Consider the following 20,555-nt stretch of genomic DNA (forward strand, 5'->3'; position numbering starts at 1 on the left):
ACAAAGGACGGTAATCATCATGTGCAACAATAACTTAGCTTTGCGTGACTGTAAATTTAATCACTTTTGTAATGCGTCACAAAATCTCTCTCCAAGGTAAAATTGATAGGAATGCAGAACTTTCCGGGACCGAAGGCGAAACGTCGGCCGATTGAGTCGAGACTACAGACGGAATGAGAGCGTTGGCGGCTGAGAGACGATAATGTACAGAAGCTCAGTTTCACAGGCGGTCACTGCATGTGTCCTTTAATCAGAATGCTTCCAACTGAGAAAACGGATGTCACATCCTCTCAAATCACAACAGGATGGCAAAACAATTTCTAAGTATAGTGAATAAAAAAAAGAAAAGAAAAGTTATCAGTGAGAATCTGTAAGTTTTAAATGTACGAGAAAGTCTGTTTTAGAAGTGCGACGAACGGCGTCGTTCGTCGACCCACAGAGGTGTTGCGGAAAAGTTCACGATATCTATTTTTAAATCTCGTCCTCAACACTACACGCCAAAAAAAAAAAAAAAACACGCCGGAAAACAACTTCAGCCAATATGATACACACGATCTGAGCTCCGTGGTCCGAGAAGGTGCCGTCTGCCAGTAATCACAGGTCCTCTGTGTCCACGTGTCTGAGCCACGAGGTCTGGCCTTTTCAGACCAACCAGTCAAAGTGGCGGGACACTGAAAAAAAATTTAAAGTTAAAACTAAAAGAGGGAAAAAGAGGAAAAAAAAAAAAAAAAAAAAAGGGGACTCGGCTGTAGCCTTTTGAAAACATTCCGGAGCGGCTTGCTGTCCATATTTCAGCTGCTTCCGCTCACAGGCTCTCTCAGGTCCTCACACCATGTAGGAGTTCTGGTTCTTCAGTTTGTCCAGCTCTTTGCTCTGCTGCCTCAGAAACAGGACTCTGCACAAAGGAGAAGACGACACAAATCCTCAGTTGGAGACTTGTGTTTGTCCAGTCTGTTCATGCAAACCTCACTTCCTGCTCCTACCTCTGTTCCCTCAGTGTAGCCTGGATTTCACACACTCTGACCAGAGAGCGGAGGTTCTTCATCTCCGTGCAGATTTCAGACATGTACAGGCTGCCCATGTTGTGGAAGTCCTCTCGCAACCGAGCCGCCTGTTGGAATGGAACCACAACGTCTCGTCACGAAGGCCGCTCGTCAGAAAGTTGCCAAGTCGTTCGGGGTTCTGTCGGCACCTACCTGTTTCTCTGTGTTCTCTGAAGGCCACCCTTGGATGTGTCGGATTAGGGTTTCATCGAAATGAGTCGCCAGGGTGGGAGTGAAGGAGCCGGGGGGGTCCGATTGGGTTTGGCTGCTGCCGCCACCGCCACTGCTACTGCTGGTGGATGCATGGGGCAAAACAGACATGATCAATCCGGTGCACAGAACCTCCTGGCTGCTGGAGTGAGACAACTCAACATTTTTTACATTCTGTCAAGCTACATTTCCAAACTTCGATGTATTTTAAACAAGTGGAACTTTTGTTCTACACATTTTGAATGCTGCAATGTGGCTGATGTTGGTTTCAAAAGGCTGGGCTGATGAAGAGGACAGCACATGCTCAAGAGCTTATTCACCTCGAGACGAAAACAACGCGAGAGAGACAGAAGGAGTGTATGTGAGGCTGCTCAATTCTGAAGGCGAAGTGGGCGACTTTAGTGGCGTTGGGTGTTTTCACAACCTGATAGTTTGGTAGATTCTGTTCGATTGAGGATCAAAATTGTAATGCAGGTTCACATTTACACTGCGTCAAACTATCTGTTCCCCACCATGTGATGAACTGTTGAAGGAAACGACATGAAAACCTCAGCAGACACTGAGTGCAAGTTTATTCTTCACGAAATGTAAATAAAAATGGCGTCAGATTTTAGCGGCTGTAGGATTTTTCCCCTCGTCTTTGGTAAAAGACCACAAGCCATTTCTCTTGCTAGCGCTAGACTAACGTTTATTGCGGTTGTTTTTACCCAGAATGCCCTGCGCAACAGTTCGCTTCCTGCTTTTGGAGCGGCCTCTGATTCACTTTGCATTCCCAGATGCATTTGAACCGCAGCAGGGTTCACTTCAATCAAACCCAGACAAAGGTTTTTAGGCAGACCAGAGTTCAGTTTTTAGGTTCGCATCAGAGTTTGATTGGTCAAACAAAGCAGATTAAAGGGGCGCCTTAGTGCACAGGAGGAAGATGAAGATACTGATCAATGGCTTTTCCTGTGTGGCTACTGCATCATCATTATTTTTTTTAAGCAGTCGCATTACAAGCACTTTTCAGAGGAAGAACTTACACATCCAGCTTATAATCACATTTCTAAATAACATCTGACATAAAAAGACTTCCTTTAAACCTTTCTGAATATAAAAACCCAAAAAACTGTCATGCATTATTTATTTTTTTTTTCCATTTCAAGCTGACAAATTTAAAGCGTAGTGATTCACCACAGCGACAGAATATATATTTTTTTAAAAATCAATTCACAGCCCATGATTTAAAGACATTTTAAGGCCTTTATTTTAGATTCAGGGATTTGAGTCTATTAAGGCCTAATTTTTAGATGAGTGGATTTAAGATCTTTTAAAGATGTGCAGATATCCTGTACCATAGAATGGTTCATATCAAAGGTTATTTACATGCTTGAACTTCATCTAATAGTTTAATGGCAAGGCTGGAAAAATTATGTTCAGCATCTCCATCCAATCTGACGAAGTTTAACATAATTAGCGAAAGAAAACAGACAAAAAAAAAAAATTCTGTCTCCAGAGGTGGAACACTGGTATGTTTTCCCTTTAGTTGCTCTGTAACATAAGCACCAGGTTTGTGAAGGCAACTTGACAAAATGTGAAAAAGATCAAAGGGTACGGATACCACTTTACAGAGAATGGGTCAATCTTCTCAAAAAGTGTATTTCTAAACAATACGAAATTGCGCAACAAAACCTTTTCTGGATAACACAGGTGAAATTAGCCTCCAAGATCACAAGTAAAGTTTTGAGCAGCTGGGGCTTATACCTTCTCTGAAGAGTCCTCGGGTCCTCTGGACGCTTTTCTGTTGTCTGACACAAAGACGCTGATCCCTGCTTTCCTGATGGCATACCACCCTGAAGAGGGAAGTGGAGAGAAAATAAGCGGCAGGTGGAAAAGGAAGTGGTGGCGACTCCTGAAGCTACGTACTCTAGCTTGTGAGGGTGTGACGCTGCCGATATGCATGCCCAGAAGGGGCTTCTGGCTGTTCTGGGGCGTGCCGTTCCGCGGCGAGACGTATGGGTGCGGGGATGGCGAATCTGTTGTCGTGGAGACTGGGGACTGACTGGAGTGCTGGGCTGAAATCAGAAACAACACAGAAGAAGGGTGTTGAACGTGGACGATTCTCTCGCTGTTACGCAAACTTTTCGTTTCTGAAAGCGTATTCTGAGGAGGCGAGGAGGACAGGAAACGGCGGCAAAAGATGCCATACCTTGACTGGAGTGCTGCGCAGCTGAGAGCAGAGCAGAGACGTTGAAAGCGGGTCCAGCAGCGAGGAGCTTATGAAGCACAGACCGCAAGGAAGCCTGGGTGACAGCAGCCGCCAGGACTGGAGGGAGGAAAGAAGGAATGAACACACATGACAGCAGAAACACACATGACGAGGGAGAACTTTGCTTTTTTTTTTTACTGTGTCACGAGAGGCGGCTAACGTACATACGACACTAGGGAAGGAAGTCCAGTGCAACCTGACCAGCGAAAGCGCTACGTTCTCCCAGAAATGTTACAAAATTCATCAGAAATCACGGCAACTACAAAGCACCGTCATCCATTAAGGACCGCATTAAAATCACAATGTATTCAGCACTAAGGACACAAAAATCTCTAAATTAGTCAGCCTCCAACACAAATTTAAGACTTTTTAAGATTGTCATGAACAAAATGTAAGACCTGTATCATGACATAAATGTGGAAAAGAAATTTATAGTTGTGGGTTGGCAACATAAGCGAGACGGAACAAATTTATAGGTAAGTAAATTTGTACTTACCCATAACAGACACAAAAAAACTAGCTACCTGGCAACTGTATTTTAGCAGCTAGTTAGCAGTAGCTGCAACCAACTCAAGTCACAGAATTCAATGAAAACGTCCGAGTGACTCAAACGTTTCTAACAAAAAAAAATTCACACAGGAAAAATAAACTATATAATATATGAGACTAAATATTCCAATCAACAAAATTTATAACCTGTGATTAATGTATTTAAAGCCATCTTACTTTTCCCCGCAATTAATTTAAGACGTTAAGGCCTTAATTTACGATACATTAATTAAAGACTTTAAAGATGTGCGGATGCTCTGGCCCTTTGAACATCACAGAAATACACTTTTAAGTAGAGGTTAGGACAAAACAGCACAAATATCTGAATGTTTCATTGGATGTAACAAAAATGACTTAGCAAAATGTTATGTCCATAAAATGAGGGGACACAACTCTCCGTTAGATCCGCCACACACAGAAAGAGGAAGTTGGGAGCTGCTGATCGTCTGTTTCAATTTGACAGTCAAAAGGAACAAAACATGACAGTCACAGCTCAACAGGGAGGCAGATTATATACCAAAAACCTCTGGGATCAGATCAGGAGGATTCCTTAAAGTTAATAATAAACTGTTAGTCAACATGCAAAGCTCGTGGTTTCAGACTGCAGCTGGACTGAAGTGTAGGAAACCTGCACTTGAAGCATTTCATAAAATCATAGAAACAATTACTGATACAAAGTTTCCCCCAGAAAACTTGCTAACTCTGTTGGAGGGTAGGGGCTGCACCAATTAGTCGACTAGTCGATTCTTTTCTCTGCAATGATTTTTTTCTGGGCTAGTCCACTAGTCGCAATCACATGACAAAACTGATTTTTCCAAGGAAATGAAAAAAGGTGGACTGGGTGAGTTCGTCAGAAAGTTCAAATTGTATAAAAATGTAAATAATTTAATAAAGAGAAACTGTAAATTACAGCATAGGCTACCCCAATAGGGGCGTTACGCAGCGCGGTGGTTAGCGCGGCGCCCCGCATACAGAGACTTTAGCCCGCGGTAGTCAGGAGTCCGTCTCCCGTCCTCCATTCGCTGAGCCCAGGCCTCTCTCCGCCCCCTTACAGTCAGGTTGCTCTCAAATAAACTAGGGCCAAAAAAAAACTTAAAAAAACAAACAAAACGAAAAAAAGACTACCGGAGTAATGTGCGACAACGCGTCATGATGTCAGGCTTTTTTATCCCTCAATTACCCCCAACTGATCAGCGTCACCCTGCGTATTGAAGCTTTTACCCTGGCAGCTTTATGCTCTTATAAAGATGTGGTTTGACTACATCTGGAAACTAAGTCCAAGCTTCATCCTGAGGATCTGATAGAGGCGATCTCTATCGCCATCTGCATGTCGGTTCAGAGAGCCGAACCGACTGAGTCAGCAGAGCTTCCTGCTGCGCATCGGGCGGAGGAGCAGCAGGAAGCTTCGTTGAATTCAACTGTAACCAAACGGGATCCGTTCATAATAAGTTTGGCTTGTGATGTTCCAAAAGCACCATTGTGGTCAATGTGATAATTTGACTCCTATAAATTAAATTGTGTTTGGGGAAAAAAAAAAAAAAAATGTCAGACCCAACTTTGTGCAACGAACTTTTCTCCGCTGCTCGCGAAGAATGATCAGTTTATTGCTCTTTTAATTCTGCATAATAAACTTAGTAAAAGCGGGAGAAGGAGAGTGGGGGAGGGGTCAATATTTGCTGTGAATATAGCTGATAAAACCTTCAAGTAGTTGTGAAGGATTTTGCGCTTATGTCATTATGACATCACCGCGACTAGTCGACATCGACTCGACTATTATGATGTAGTCGACCTTAAAAAAATATGTAGTCGTTCAACCCCTATTGGAGGGCAGTCATTCATCCAGCGGCCCTTCGTCTTTTCGAGTTAAAAAATGTTTAAAGTTGACAGGAAATTTGAAAATATCATTTGATAATTATGTGCCATTAAAAGATTGGAATACCCGAACACCAACTAGAAAGTCTTAAAATAGACAAACATTTAAAAAAAAAAAAAAAAAACTTAAATAAATAAGCAATGTTTAGCCTAGCTGGGGCACAATTAAAACCTGGTGGCCCGCCAGGCTTATAATATACTGGGGTAAACCCTGCAATATGATTAGACTCTTAAAGTTTGAACATTTACTATGCTGATTCAGGTTCAGGCATGTTGAAGAAGCTGGTTTCCGATTTCACAGAAGCAAAAAGCTGTTTCAGAGTCAGCAAAAGATAAGCACTGTGGCATAGTTACTGATTTCATCATCTTAGACAGAGGCGGGCCAGCCAGCTGAGGCTACAGATATGAATGATCCGTTCTATTTTGGACCTGTGAAGCTCAGGTAAGACACTCAGCTACCCCACATATCCAAAACAGCACTAACTAAACCACAGATAAGCAGTTTTTCTTTTTCTTTTAGGTCTGTCGTATCGTGACGTCCTCACCTTCGTTGAGCTTGGCCATGTCCATGTTGCCGTTGTTCATCTGCAGAGTCGCCTGCAGAGCCGGTAGGAGCTGATGCAAGAGGGCCGGGTCCTGAAGCAACGCCGACGACTGCGACTGTGCGCTCTGAGCTGCCGGTGGCGCTGCTGAAGAGGAAGAGGACATGCTGGACAGGTCGGAGCCTAACGGGCCGGCTGTAGAGTTTGGGTTCTGAGAAGAAGAGAGGGAGGAGGAATGGCCGCTGTTTGATGGCGTGGATTGGTCCGCTGATGTCGTCTCTGTGCGTGAAAAACAGAAAAGGAAGCAGAGCAGCCGCCTTGGTGAATTTAAGCACTTTTCTAGCACCACAAATTCACTATTACTACTGTTATTAATAATGTCTTGTGGTAGTATTTTACATTCTACAGCAGGGGCATTTTGTTTATTTATTTTTGCATATTCAAAATATCTTCCAGTTCCATTGTTAAATGTTCATTAGAAATTGAATTTATTGATTTTTGAGAATGTTTTATGCCATTACATTTATATTACTCCAAAATGATCTCAAAACATCAACGTTATGGTTATCGCGATAACTTCTGGGACAATTTATCGTCCAGCAAAATTTGTTCCGGTGGCAGGCCTACTTTCAAGGACCTTATACAGAAACCAAAACACTTTCAAAACCTTGAAAACACCTCAATGAAATTCAAGATTTTCATGCAGCCATACAAACCCTGCAAACCGGTGAACAGACGATGCTTCAGAAGAGAGAACATGTAGACAACCAAAGATTATTAACGGAGTTTCACAGTCCATTCTTACTAGTCGTGGCTTTGTCCTGCAAGGCCTCTTGTCTGTAGTCCATATCCTTGGGGAAACTGTTTGCTGCCATCTTGGCCGAGTCTTTCTGTCGTTGTTCCCTGAAGCAAAAGCAAGCACAATCTATGACTCCACTGCGACCGAGCACAAAGCCGCTCTATGTGAAGTGCGTAACACTCCAATCAGTGTAAAGAATATTTCTGGTTGAACATGAAGCGAAATTGGGCCTTGCCTCTCCAGCAGGTCCTTGGGCTTTTCCCACTGGGAAACTTCAGTTCTACAGTTGTAGTAGTACTTCTTGCCGGAGGAGCTAATGTGTTCTGTCCAGTCGTCGGCAGGGTCCTGGAGCAGAGACAGTTGCCATAGTGATAAAGATCAAGACACACCCAGGACAGGACAACGTTTGTAGGGAAAAGGGGAAATATCGCGAAGCGGGACCTCCGTCCACAAAAGCGAAAACATCAAATTCACGTATAATCGTCTGGATGAGCTTTCATGCCATCGTTTGGCTGATAGATGACATTACAATTGATGTCAAGTGTTCATAACTTATTCTAGTTTTAGGTTGTTGTTTTTTTATATTTAGAAAGAGCGGCTTTCGGATAAAGCCTAAATGATGTAATAAAATAGGAAATACGTTTTTAATCCTTTCAAGTGGTTGCTAGCATTTTATGAACACATACAAAGTTAGATGACCGTAAGTTGCACTATAGGGCCTTGCAAAAGTATTCAAACGTTCTCATGTTACAACAAGCTTACATTTATTAGGACTGTGTGAGACAGACCAAAACAAGTAAAGCTTAGCGGTGAAAGTAAAAGCAAAGCAACACCTGATTTAACACTAAACAGATCAAAATCTGAATAGTGTGTTCTGCATTTGTAATCAAACCATTCAGTAAAATCTGGTGCAAGTCACCAAACAGTTACCGTACGTCCCAACCAGATATCGATTATTTTAATAATCAACTATCCTGATGATTTCTCAGATAAAAAAAAATAAATAAAATTTCTGTAGATTTTTTTGTTTAAGCTTAATATTGTATTTTATACAATATTAGAAATACATAAGAAAATGCAAACAATTCAGTGCCTTTTTTAGATAAGAAAATAAACATTTTCTCGCTTAAAATGCAACAAAGAATTTCTCTAGTGAACGTTTGATCATTTGCAGCAAAGGATGCATCTGCGGCTAACATAAATAAATAAATACTTCTAACATAAATAAATAAATACTTCCAACATCATATTAAGAGGTCAGTCATTTCTGCTTGACTTATCAATACAGTGTAGGGTTGATCTACTATTTGTTTTGATCGATCGTTTTTGTACAGTTTTGGCTTCATTATTTATCTGAAGGTGTTCTTTCACCAAATGTTTTGTTTTTTCAGTCACCAAATTTTTTTTTTTTTTTTCAGTCTGTATACTTCAGTCAACGATTAATCGATTCAGTAATTCAGCTGATTTCAATAGTCGATTAATCACGATTAACTGTTTCAGCTTTAGTACCCGTGTTTAATATCTCGGACTAAGCAATATTACACACCACCAATACTCTTAATTTTCATATCACAAAAGGTTGTTTGGAGCGCAACAGATGCTGGATTACAGATACCAGATGTTATGAACTCGCATTTTTCATGTTAATGCAGTAACTCACTCCAGCAGATGCTCCTAAACAAAGCCTAAAAATCTTAACGTGACAGGTGACGAAGTCAAGATGAGAACAATAGGAAAGAAGAAAATAGTAACATGTCGAAACTTATATACTTAAAGTTATCGGCATTGCCAGATTTTCTAAAAATGAGCAAACAAAACTTTTTTGGCCCACAAGAGACACACGTAAAACTGACAACCTGATGGACAAAAACACAAGATCCTAACAGGCTGACAAGTAATGAAAGCTAACGATCAGTTAGCTGTGTGTGTGTGGATTAGAGTGTGTGGCTCAAGAGCCACCTTTTCAAATATTTATCCATCGAGCGTTGCTGTGGAGTTTGCTTTGACGAACACCGGCGCACACAACGGCCCATGTCTCGCTTCTGAGCACGGTGAAGAAACTCTGAGCAGCAAAGTGAAAAGGGAAGGAAGGTGGAGAAGCAGACAACAGAAACAGTAACTCACTCGTTCTGCAGGCTTGCTCTGGCTCGCGTGAGTTTCAGCACCTTGGTGGGAGCTGTTGTTGTGAGAGGCCTCCTGAGGCGAGCCGCTGGTCCCTGGAACAAATTCTTCCTTTAGTCAAACAAACACGACTTGCACACCAGAGTGTTTTGCGTTTGAGGCGTTGTGTTGTGCTGCTATTAAATTGCAAAGAGCGGAAGGATTCAACCAACCTCCATCTACAGTTAACATCATGAACGAGTGCATGGATTTGTTCATTGGATTTTCTCTAAACCCACAAAAAAAAAATTAAGCCTTCAGCTCAAATATCTGCGTTTATTCCTCCATCAATTTGGTGAAATGTCTGTTTAGAAATTCCAACTCAACTACATCCGTTTTGGAGATATTAATAAGATTCTACCTTGATTATCAACCACCGTTAATCTTGGAGTTCTTCTGAATTAATCGATTTCCTTTAACAGACCTGAATCCACTTTTTTTTCTAATCTTTTTAAAATATCAAGCCCGTATATCCATATATGTAATTTTGATCATGTCAAAATGTACATTTTAGTAAATGTACAAAATTCTTGTGTTTTCTTTTTTAACCCTGCAGTTGGATCCCGTTTGCTCTCATTCCACCCTAGAAGAAGAACGGCTAAAACAACTAAAGCCTGACATTAATATGAAATTCCTACCAGATATGAGTGTACAGAAACTTTTGACCACAAAATTAAGCACGAGCAATTTGTCAGATAAAACAACAACAACAAAAACGCTACAGAATAAAATGAAAACAAACATTATTTACTTTATCTACAATAGTTTCAAACTTATACAAAAAAAACCAAACATCTATTTTTACCTCATTGGAAACATTAACAGACTGTTTCAATGTTTCAAATGAAGCATTAGCAGAATGCAACACCAACACTTACCGTTTTTTCCTCGAATAGGGAAGGAGGTTTTGGCCTTGCCATGCTGCCCGATAGCATCCCCTTGCCTGCTGACGGGACTCTCGTCAGAGCGTCGCAGCACCTTGTACGGGGGTATGGGATCTGACGAACCGTCGCGCACCTTGGTGTAGCGGTGAAGGCTGCTGGACTGGCTCTTTGGCTGAGATTTATGGGCCTGGAAACAAGAACAGTGGACAGTAGATAAAGCTGGTTAGTTAGAGTTCAATCTAAAGTCTTGGACATCTCTGGTCACCCTCGACCTCTTTTCTGAAGAGTTTGTGTAACTAACGGTATATCCAACTGGTTTTTCCTCAAACCAGTTAACACAACATTGAACTTAAGTATTAGCTTAAAGTTGGAAAAGAAGGTCTAATGGACACTTTTGGCTACAGTGGCTTGCAGAAGTATTCATACTGCTTCAACATTTTGTACAATGTGTACAAAATACAGTGTATTTTGTGCTATAAGGAAATACACTGATGTAAAGTGACAAAAATGTGTTTAGGTTCACAGAATAGAAAGACATTTGCAAGGCACTGAGCATTAATGTGCCATAATAACAAAAAAATAGTAACAGTGAAAGTGTACCTGATAGGACTGAGAATCCCTTCTGTCGTTGCACCTGTGGAAACACAAGGAACAAACGTCAGCTCAAATTATTTTCTTCCAAGACACTTTGTGGACGGCTTTAAGTTAGCTAACGTTAGCAAAGTTAGCACAATTTCCATTTGGCTCCCAGTAGTTAGTCAATTTTTTCCCCATGAAATATAAAGAGTAGTCTAAGTTTCTCAGTGACTTAAAAAGAAGAATATATGATTTACAAGTTTTAAATCACTATGTTAGTAGTTAACGTCATGCTAACGTATGTAGCCTAGCTAAAGAAGGAAAAAAATTAACCGGAACCTCCAGCTAACCAACTGCAGTTAGCTGGTAGCCATGACAGCTAACAGCTAAAAGAAAGCTACCACTCCTGAGGTTAAAGCAGTTACACGTATGCGCCTTATTTACACATGACAAAGCAATGACCAGCGTTTCATTTACCCATCGCTGACTCTTGTTGGTTTCCTTGCATACATCACCATCAAGGCCCCGGTGATGTGTGTGTGTGTTTGAGGGGGAAACCGTGGCCTCCTGTCTGTCTGCTCTCACAGTTCTTTTTTTTTTCTTCCTTCAGCTTCCTGGAGTCTGATCTCGGGCCTTTCTCACCAGACAAACGGCTACAAGTCGAGCGCCGAGCACCTGCACTGCATAGCGGGTGGTACAATTAAAACCCACCCTCAGTGCATCATCTGGCATGTAGTTACGGTATGCGGTGAGACTCGGCCGATGTAGCTCAGCGGAGAGCAGCAGAGGCAGGCAGGAGGAAGCGGAGGAGACCGACTTATGGTTAAACGTTTGGTTGGGGGTGAAACTGGTTCCGGGACGACCTGTCAAAATAAAAGAGGATGTTGGTGCGAAAATGTAAGACTCGGTTTTCAGTTTAAAAATCAGATGAACTTGCTGTAGTTTCATTGTAAACTAAATGGAATTCAACAGAACTAGACGGAGTTTCTAAAGGACTTCAGTTTTTTTCTGCTTTCCAAACTGAAGTAAAACGGTTTGGTAAAAGGTAATGATATATATTTTTACTTGCATGTCTAGTAGCATAAGGCCTTTTCTCATACAGACAACTGAAACCAGACATCGTATTTATTTTCTCACTGTCTGACTTTCTCTGTTTTTGCCGTTAGATTATCAACCTAATGTGTATTGACTAAATACAAGAGTAATGAAAGAAAAAAAATGTAAATCAAATTTATATGTTTTCAAACATCTCTGTCAGTATGTAATAAAAAATTGCTTTTAAGCTGTATGAGAGCCATTCATCCATAAGATTCTCACAATACTTTACAGAAATTTTGATTAAATCCTGCTGAAGGACATGAAGCTTTTTGGTATGGCCAATCTAACTTCATTCTCACTTCCAGTGGCGGTTTCTGATATGGGCAACATAGGCAACCACCCAGGGTGGCATCTTGTGGAGGGACAACATAAAAGGGTTGATCACGTACTAAATTAGATTAGCAAGTGATCCCATCCTTCAGTTGAAGGATGGGATCGTTTTTCAAATCCCCATGGTGTTATTGTTTCCTCGAGAAAACCAACAGGAAGTTAACTCTTCACCTTGAGAAAGCCATCAGGAAAAAGTATAAACCGAAAACAGGAAATTAACTTGTTATCTTGAGAAAACAGTCAGAAAATTTAACTTATCTTGAGAAAATCATCAAAAACTAATTTCAAGAAAACCATTGAGGAGAAATATATGCGGAAGACGGAAAATTAACTCATTATCTTGAGAAAACCAGAAAACCGTTGGGAAAAAGTATATGAGGAAAAAGTCCCCTCTCTGCTTCCATAGGAATGGGGTTCTCAAACAACTGTCCTGGAAAAAGGAAAAAGCAATCAAATTTAAATCCAGACAGTAGGGAAAGAAAAGGTTGACATGCTTGTATACAGTTCATATACATACCTGGTTTTAACTATATTTCTACGTTCCAAGTGCTGCAGACGCTGCTCTAATTTTGCCGTATTGATTGACCGCTCAATGTAGGTCAGACTTGATGGATATCGATGGAATGGGAGTGAGTCTCTTTTCCAGTCCGCCCAGTCAGGCACTTCACATCCTCTGTTTGCAACGTGAACGTTCAAATGTCGTTTGTTCTTTTAAGATATGCAGCAAACGACTCTGCCTAAACCAGGCCTAAAGGAGAGAGTCCGTGGTGAGTGAAGATTATGTTGTCATTTGCACTGATTTAATATAAATATACAACGCTGGAGCTTAAAGAAAAAAAAATGCTCTGCTGATTAGACTTAAAGATTTACTTTTCATTTTGGTCAAAGATCTTTTTTAGGCTTTTTTCTACTGTTGCTAATTTTTAATGTTATAAAAACAAAGAGTGTGTTCAAACTTACAAAATAAGAAGATGTGCATTTTATGATAAGACTGCTTCAATTTTTTTTTTAAACTGTGAATGTCTGTTGTGAAGCAAGTTGTTCTTCCATTTCATAACTGAACTTATGAAATGGAAGTATTTGATGTCACCAATAGGGGGCAGCAATATCTCAAAAGAAGGAAGCTGTTCCATGTAAAAATGAGATTCATATGTATATAGATATATATATATATTTCTGTTCTCAGACTGATGATGCAGAGGAGAACTGAGGACAGAGGTATGTTCAGGTTTTATCTTTGTTACATCTTTAATTGAAAACTTACAGCAGTCTGAGAAAAGCACATTTTCTTTCTGTTTAAAGAATAATTTTTCCAGAATAGTATGTTGATCTATGTAGTTGTACCTTAAATGTAAATTAAAATGTAGTTTAAAATAAAATATCAAGTAAAAAAAAGAGAGAAGAAGTTAGAGTTCATCCACATGCACCTTTTCTCCTTTATTCGGTGAAGCACTCTGTGCAGTCAGTGAATAAAATTAAACTCAACTGAATTTTATTCATCTGAGCTGAAAGAAGTAAATGAACTGAAGTGAGTTTAAATGAACTGGAAAGATCTGGACTCAAATTTAGTTCATTTAAACTGAACCGAATCAGACTGAATCAAATTCAGTCAAACTGATCTGAACTAATTTTTACCCAAACTGAATCACTTAGTACTGAACTGAGATAAACTGAATAAAATTCAATTTAAACAAACAGATTTTTTTTTTTTGTATTAACTGATCCTAGTTCGGTTTAAACTGAACTAATTAGGTTAGTTCAGTTTACCAATTGGTTTAGTTCACATGATTCTAGTTCAGTTTAAACCAATTCGGTTAGTTGAGTTTAAACCGAACTAGAATCTTGTGAACCGAGCAGCAGCCGAACCGAACTCGATTAAATCATGTCGACATAAACTATTCTGAAGTGAATGACATTAAACGTATCTAAGATTGAATTAATCTACTACACCGAGCTGAATGTGACCGAACAGAACTGATGTGGACTTCATTCATTTGATCTGGACTCGAGTCGAACCAAATGACAACATTTTTCGCATCCTCCAGGTGTGTGTAAGCGGTTATCCGCGGCGATGTCTGCGACAGAGTTTCACACCGACAGAGAGGAGGACTATAGATTCCTGCACAGCATGCTGATGGAGAAAAAGGTCCACCTGCTGTTTAAGGTAAACATTCCTCTCTCTCTCTCTCTATCTCTCTCTGTCTCTCTCTCTCTCACACACACACACACCCTTGGACTGCGCTTTTTCTAAGTCGAAAAATAGATGACGGAAAACTAAAGTGAAATATCACCCTGCCAGTAGCGAACCAAAATACTAAAAGCTTAAGTTGTAATCTTTCTCGTCTGCCGGAGTGAGACCCATTCTTCTCGTTTTCTCTCTCTCTCTCTCTCTCTCTCTCTCGCTCTCTCTCTCTCTCTCTCCAATCTTGACAGATTCACGAACGGCTGAAGCGCTTTGAGAAGCGGAGGCCTGGTCCCGTCCTGCAGCACGCGGCGAGTCTGGCCTCGCAAGTGTGTGACTCACTGCTAACATCTTTAGCAGACCGACGAGCCGCTGCGGATGACAGTTTGACAGCCGAGAGAAACGAGACGTTTTTCTCTCCTCTGTTATAGAAAAGACTTCCCCGTCAGACACACGCGCGACTGGAATTTGTTTTCCCCGCATGTTTGTCCCGAATGAATTATTTCCGTAATTCGCACTTGGAAAGGGGGGGTGAAAAAAAAAAGGGGGGGGGGGGACTTCTGAGTCGTGTGTTTTACGATTTAGGATATTGTAGCTGCATGGGGGAATGAAGGATGGGCTGCTTGAGCTATGTAGTCGGTTGGAAAGTAAGATTTTAGATTTAAAGATAAAGTTACAAAACACTTTTCCCCAGTGAAAAGCAAAACGGCACGTGGTGATCTTTTTTTTATTGTTATTATTTCATTATCTCTCTCCTTTCATTCTTTTGTTGTTAATCTCTCTATTGAACTGACTTTTTGGTCATCATTCATCTGGAGCGTCCAAATTCCCCCGTTGGGGAACTTAAACCGCCAGCAATCAAGAGATCTGCCATCACACACGTGTCAAACTCGAGGCCCCAGGGCCAAATCCGGCCCACCACAGATTTTTATGTGGCCCTCCAGACTCTAAAACAACCTTCACAACCCAGAGAGACAATTTTGTCCACAGTCTGGTGAAATAAAACTTGCTTACAAGCCGTAAAATTTATATGGCCTTTTGGAAAAATAAAGAGCTGATAGAATGTTGTTGTCATTCTTACAGAATCATCCTTTTTTTTTTTCTATTTTTGGATTTTACAATCAAGAAAAATGTGAACCTTTGTAAACAAAAAAATGGTGTAGGTACATTATTTTCCGTGGAAAATTATGTAACTCCTCCCAACTCATATATTTTAAAGCCTAGAGATAAAAAAAAACTGATTTACTAAATGTCATGTGTTGTTGAAATTCATCCCATTTATTCCAAAAATCTGCATTTGTGATTACAGTTATGCCTTAAGTGGGCAGTATTTTGCATTTTTCCAGGCAAAATACTGCCTGATTGACATTGTAGAGCACAATCAAGTAATGATGTTACCTTCAGTTGTCATTAAAAAAATGTTGTATATAACAAATGTGACTTAAGAGAAATTGTAATTTAACACCTTGAAATTGGCTCTGTATGTCTTTAAGAAGCTCCTGCTCTGTCTGAAACCCCGCCTTCAGGAAGTCATCACAACATGGCTCCTCTACTAACCCTTTAAAAATCTTTTCACCAGTGTTTCAGCAGAAGTCGAAAATTTTCGACTTTTGAAATATAGAAATATTTTGTCTTTTTCTAAAAAAAAAAAAAATCTTTAAAATAAAAATTTCTGAGTTTGTTTTTATGGAAATTTGCTCCTTTTTTCCTCTGTCTACGAAGGTTTCTAATATGTCATAACAGAGACATTTTGTCATGAAACTCAGAAAATTTATATGTTTTTCTAGGAAATTTTCAACTTTTCAGACTCTGAAACTTCCACTTTTTTTTTTTTTGTTTAATCTCAAAATTTTCAAGATTTGTGGCGGAGATTTACTCTTCATTTTTCATTCTGTCTACAATGGACTTGATACGCCGCCACGCATTTTAAAATCCAATTCACAATCACAGTGCGTGATTGTGACGTGGCGAAAAAGTTAAAAACCTGAAGAGGAATCTTTTTTGTTTGTTTTTTTCCAACTCTCCGCACTCTCCCCTATTTAGTTTCATATTAGCTCTCCGCTGTCCTCACTATTGGACTGCATGTGCAGCATTTTCTGCCATCTTTCCATTTGATCTCCTCTGCATTTGTCTCTTTTCCTTTCGTTGCGTTGCTGTTGATTTGGTTCGACAGCCGCTCTGCGCCTGGCTTAAGTCAGGAAGGGCCGTTTCGGAGGGGCCAAGCTGTGGTTCTGTTTCCTCTCACACAGACTTGTGTGGGTGAGAAACGGTAGGAAGAGTAAGTGAGATGATGTTAGATAAGGATAATGGCTTTGTGCTTGTTCGGTTAAATCGTTAAATAAATGCACAGTTATTCAAGAACTTGTCTTGTTTCCAGACCACTACACTTGTGTTTGCTCTCGGTGGAAACTAATGACCTCCGTGCGCGTTGTGACTCCGGAGATTGCCGAGAAGGCACCGGAGTAACGAGCTTCACAAGATCAGCACAACGTGTTTGTTCAAAAACGACCACGCTAAAAACTACAGCAGCTTACCGGAAAGAGCGAAAGAAACTCGCTGTGCGTGATTGATTCGACAGACTCTTTTAGCTGCGTCTCGTTCCTATGCCTCTCTACGCTGGCTTGAAATAAATCCTAACAAGTTTATGCCACTTTTTTCTTCCTTTTTTTTGTTTCAGTTGGCAGAAGAGCTGCTGTACCACGGATGGAGAGATGAAGTCAAAGAACTGCTTACACTTATTTCCAAACCTCACTTTAAGGTGAAAAACTATTTCTTTCCATGCTGATGCATTTAGCTTTTAAAAAGTCTGTGTGGTCTCGAACATTTTACAAGTCTTCAGCCCAGTCAAATCACACATTGTCCACCGAAGGAAAAGACGCGTAAAAGATGTGATGTCATGAAAATACATAAAAGAAATTGTTTCGCATAGTTTAGGTTGCAAGAGATGCCAAAAAAAAAAAGAAAAAAGTTATAATGAAGGAATATTTGGACCCAGTTAAATATGTCCTAATACTGACCAGGCCGATCAATCAATCCTGGTTTAGGGAGAAAAGTTAGCATGTTAGAATAAATTCAAAATGTTTATTACGAAGTTGATAACATTTTGATAACATACCCCTTTATTTTTGACATCAGACGAGGATGATCTTAAAGATGGGTTAGGCTACCATTTACCTAATTTCGTTCAGAAATTAGTTGGAAATGTATTTAAAAATATTGTTTTGTCAAGGTCTTTACTCCACAAAAGCAGATAGATTTGAGTTTTTTTTTTAAGTCAAGTAAACCCCAAAGAGAGAGAACTTTGGATTCAGACTATGAAACACAACAACAAAGTTTCTTCTAACTAAGACGACCAGATCTCAAGTAGAAGTTTTTTTTGTTTTGTGTTTTTTTGCATCGTATGATTTGAAAACGTTGTATAATTCTCTATTCTGAGTCATTTTTGGCTCTCCGTTGCCAATTTGAGCCACTGGACTCTTATCAAGTCTGACAGATTTTCACCCCAAGTGAAGCCAAAAATAAAACTGTAAGAGACTTTCTGGTTGATATATAACACGATTTCCATTTGTGGATGATGAGTTGAACAAAGCAAAGTAAATTAAAACATTTGTTGTCTACTTGGTGGGTATGATAAATGCATCGTAGGTCAGAAACATCCAGCATTTGATGACTCCATTTCAAAGATCCTGTGACACATTTTGGTTTACATTAACACCTTGATTCCATGAATGTCATTTTTAATGTTTTAATTCAGACACATTGGAGTTTGGTTTTCAAGCATGGAAAGCTTGTTTAGCAACATCTCAAGTGATCATACTTTGACTAGGCCGATCCAAAACATTTTTTCCCCTTTGTGAAATAAACAAAAAAGAGGTGGATTTGCTGACATGGTATGGATAATTTTCCTGCTTTTCAATCTTCTTAGTTCCTTTTGGGCCTCCTTGTTTTAGGTGTCAGTGCCCTCTTGGAGTAATTTTGGTAGACCAGCCACTCCTGGGAGGGTTCACCTATTTTCCATTTGTGGATAATGGCACTCACTGTGGTTCAGTGGAGTCCCAAAGTCTTAAAAGTGGCCGTGTAACCCGTTCCAGATGAACAGACAGAAGAGTTTCCCATCTGTTTTTGAAATTCTGTAGTTCGGAGGCAGGATGTGCTGATTTTAGCCCACATCATGTTGTTAGAAAGTGATTTTTCTTTCTTTGTCTTTTTTTTTTTTTTTTTAGAAAAAAATCTTCAGGTCTAGCAGTAATTAGGTCTGTAATCAGCTTCTTTTCTTAAATAAATGAAATCACCATTGAAAAATGACCAGAAACATTAAAGTGCAATTAAAAAAAAAAACTGAGAAATATCAGTGTCAACGGTATGACCCAAAGTTTCCAGAATAGCATGGCTTCGTGACACAAAGTTCATTGTTACTCATCATCTGCTTGATATTTTAATGGCTTGTCTAATCAGGCTCAAATGACAGTTTACGTTACTGTAGCGGTAAACCTAGTAATTACTAAAACACAAGCTGTCACCGACATTTTCTTTCTCACTTTAATCCGCTTGGGCGGTTCACATTTAAAGGAATGACAGTGAATTAAGCATGTTTACAACTAACGCTGTTAGAAGCGGAGGTATTTTCATTGCACACTACCTTGACATTGGATCTATAAATAATAATAATAAAAAAAGTTTAATTTTCATGCTAACACGCTTCATTTGAGTCATTCCGCTAGAGTGACTGAACACAGGAGCTATAATGACCGACAGCATTCTGTTTCCTACAATAAAGTCAAACATGAGTCACACGCAGCGACAAATGAATCCAGCAGTAAGTAAAACGTATTCAAATTGATTTTCACCACATCCCTGCCCCCCCGGGAGGTGCTGACATCTTTTAACCACACTGGCACCGAAGCTAATGTTCTTCCAAACTATGTTCATTACAGCGGACCCGGAGATGCCCAGACTGCTCCGGTGAATGTTTTCCTATGTCGAATCTGCTGACAGCCGTGTCTCAGATGCACTCATACGTTCATAAATGCACACAGAACGTATTTTCGTTTATAATGTGTTGCCAAAAATTGTGTGTGTGTGTGTGTGTGTGTGTGTTTTCTTCGTAATTTACGAGGAGTCAAAGCCAGCCGGTAAGCTAAAGTTTGTTTAAACAGCCCTAATGTTCTTGGCCGCAGCGCGGGAGCTCACACATACTTATGAGCGATGCTGGATATAATGCTGAAAATGAATGTTTGTTTCCTTAAAAAGAAAAGAAAAAAAAAACACCTTATGAAAGTAGCCAGAGCCGAATTGCTCACGCGCTGGCAGCTTCTGAACAGAGCAAGTGCTGATGGACTTTGGTGTATCCAGGAGAGTTACTGACAGATGGATTGTCTGACTGGTAAAAATGAAGTTGACGAGCAGATGTTTCCCATATTCACATTCCTCCTCGTTACGGTAAATCTCCACTTTTTAATCCACGATCACAGTGAAAGATTAAAGGCTTTTCTGAATAATATTTTTCCGCAAGCAAAACAGCGGTTGATACCGTCTCGCAAAGGCAAATGTTTAGAGGAATTTGGTCTGATAGACTCTACAAAGTAGTGCATATTGTAAATGCATGGCCCCGTTGACTGAACGTGTTTTGCTGCAATTACAGATGGACAGGGTGTCTTAAAAAGTCTTACATTTACGTACGTAAAATTAAGGTCTTAATATGTCTTAAGTTCATTAAAAATGGAAGTTGCACTTAAATAGGTTAATCACAGGTCTTAAAATTGGTCATGGCAGAACTATTTACATATATTGTATGTTTTATTTTATTTTTGAGGCGCATGCAGATATCTTCTTTGCATTCTAGGACTCTTGGCAAGCGAGGCTGAAATTTATCTACAGTTGTCTGGCGATGTTGGTCTTGGCCACTGCCTCACTTCCTGTTGCCAACCCTGCATGATGCTACGCAAATTTTGTACGGGGAAAAAAACCTAACTGCTAATATACCCTTTCGAGCTAGCCAGCTAGCTAGCTTCTTTGGATTGGTCATGGGTTACAGAACTTTAAAATTTATTGACAATGAGCTG

General features: G+C 40.0%; 2 protein-coding genes across 8 annotated transcripts in view; one reads left to right on the forward strand and one right to left on the reverse strand.

Annotated features, from left to right (window-relative positions):
• Positions 1–215: 215 nt before the first annotated feature.
• Positions 216–11,598, reverse strand: LOC106944827 (WW domain-containing adapter protein with coiled-coil-like). 2 transcript variants are annotated; one of them, XM_015028097.1, is made up of 13 exons: positions 11,361–11,596; positions 10,908–10,941; positions 10,302–10,494; positions 9,388–9,479; positions 7,499–7,608; positions 7,270–7,367; positions 6,468–6,743; positions 3,442–3,558; positions 3,159–3,307; positions 2,997–3,085; positions 1,197–1,335; positions 984–1,111; positions 216–895 (listed from the first exon to the last, which is right to left on the reverse strand). In XM_015028097.1, the coding sequence occupies exons 1-13, from the start codon at positions 11,399–11,401 to the stop codon at positions 826–828; spliced, it is 1,536 nt and encodes a 511-aa protein (XP_014883583.1). In that variant the 5' UTR covers positions 11,402–11,596; the 3' UTR covers positions 216–825. The 2 variants fall into 2 exon arrangements, with proteins under 2 accessions (XP_014883583.1, XP_014883584.1); XM_015028098.1 differs by having other exon boundaries at positions 802–895; positions 1,197–1,332; positions 11,361–11,598.
• The window catches only part of LOC106944826 (MAGUK p55 subfamily member 7-like), a 29,499-nt gene continuing 19,404 nt past the window's right edge, over positions 10,461–20,555 (forward strand). For 3 of the 6 annotated variants that reach the window (XM_015028090.1, XM_015028092.1, XM_015028093.1), the window contains exons 1-5: positions 12,730–13,078; positions 13,498–13,529; positions 14,357–14,475; positions 14,745–14,822; positions 17,171–17,251. In XM_015028090.1, coding sequence (XP_014883576.1) covers positions 13,502–13,529; positions 14,357–14,475; positions 14,745–14,822; positions 17,171–17,251 — 306 coding nt within the window. In that variant the 5' untranslated portion in view covers positions 12,730–13,078; positions 13,498–13,501. Of the gene's footprint in view, positions 10,530–12,729; positions 13,079–13,497; positions 13,530–14,356; positions 14,476–14,744; positions 14,823–17,170; positions 17,252–19,552; positions 19,933–20,555 lie in introns of those variants that run through there. The other 3 variants (XM_015028091.1, XM_015028095.1, XM_015028096.1) reach the window with 3 other exon arrangements.

Source organism: Poecilia latipinna, unplaced genomic scaffold (genome assembly GCF_001443285.1).
Source record: "Poecilia latipinna isolate Pla-1442-1.1 unplaced genomic scaffold, P_latipinna-1.0 Scaffold114, whole genome shotgun sequence".
In the NCBI taxonomy this organism is placed as follows: domain Eukaryota; kingdom Metazoa; phylum Chordata; class Actinopteri; order Cyprinodontiformes; family Poeciliidae; genus Poecilia; species Poecilia latipinna.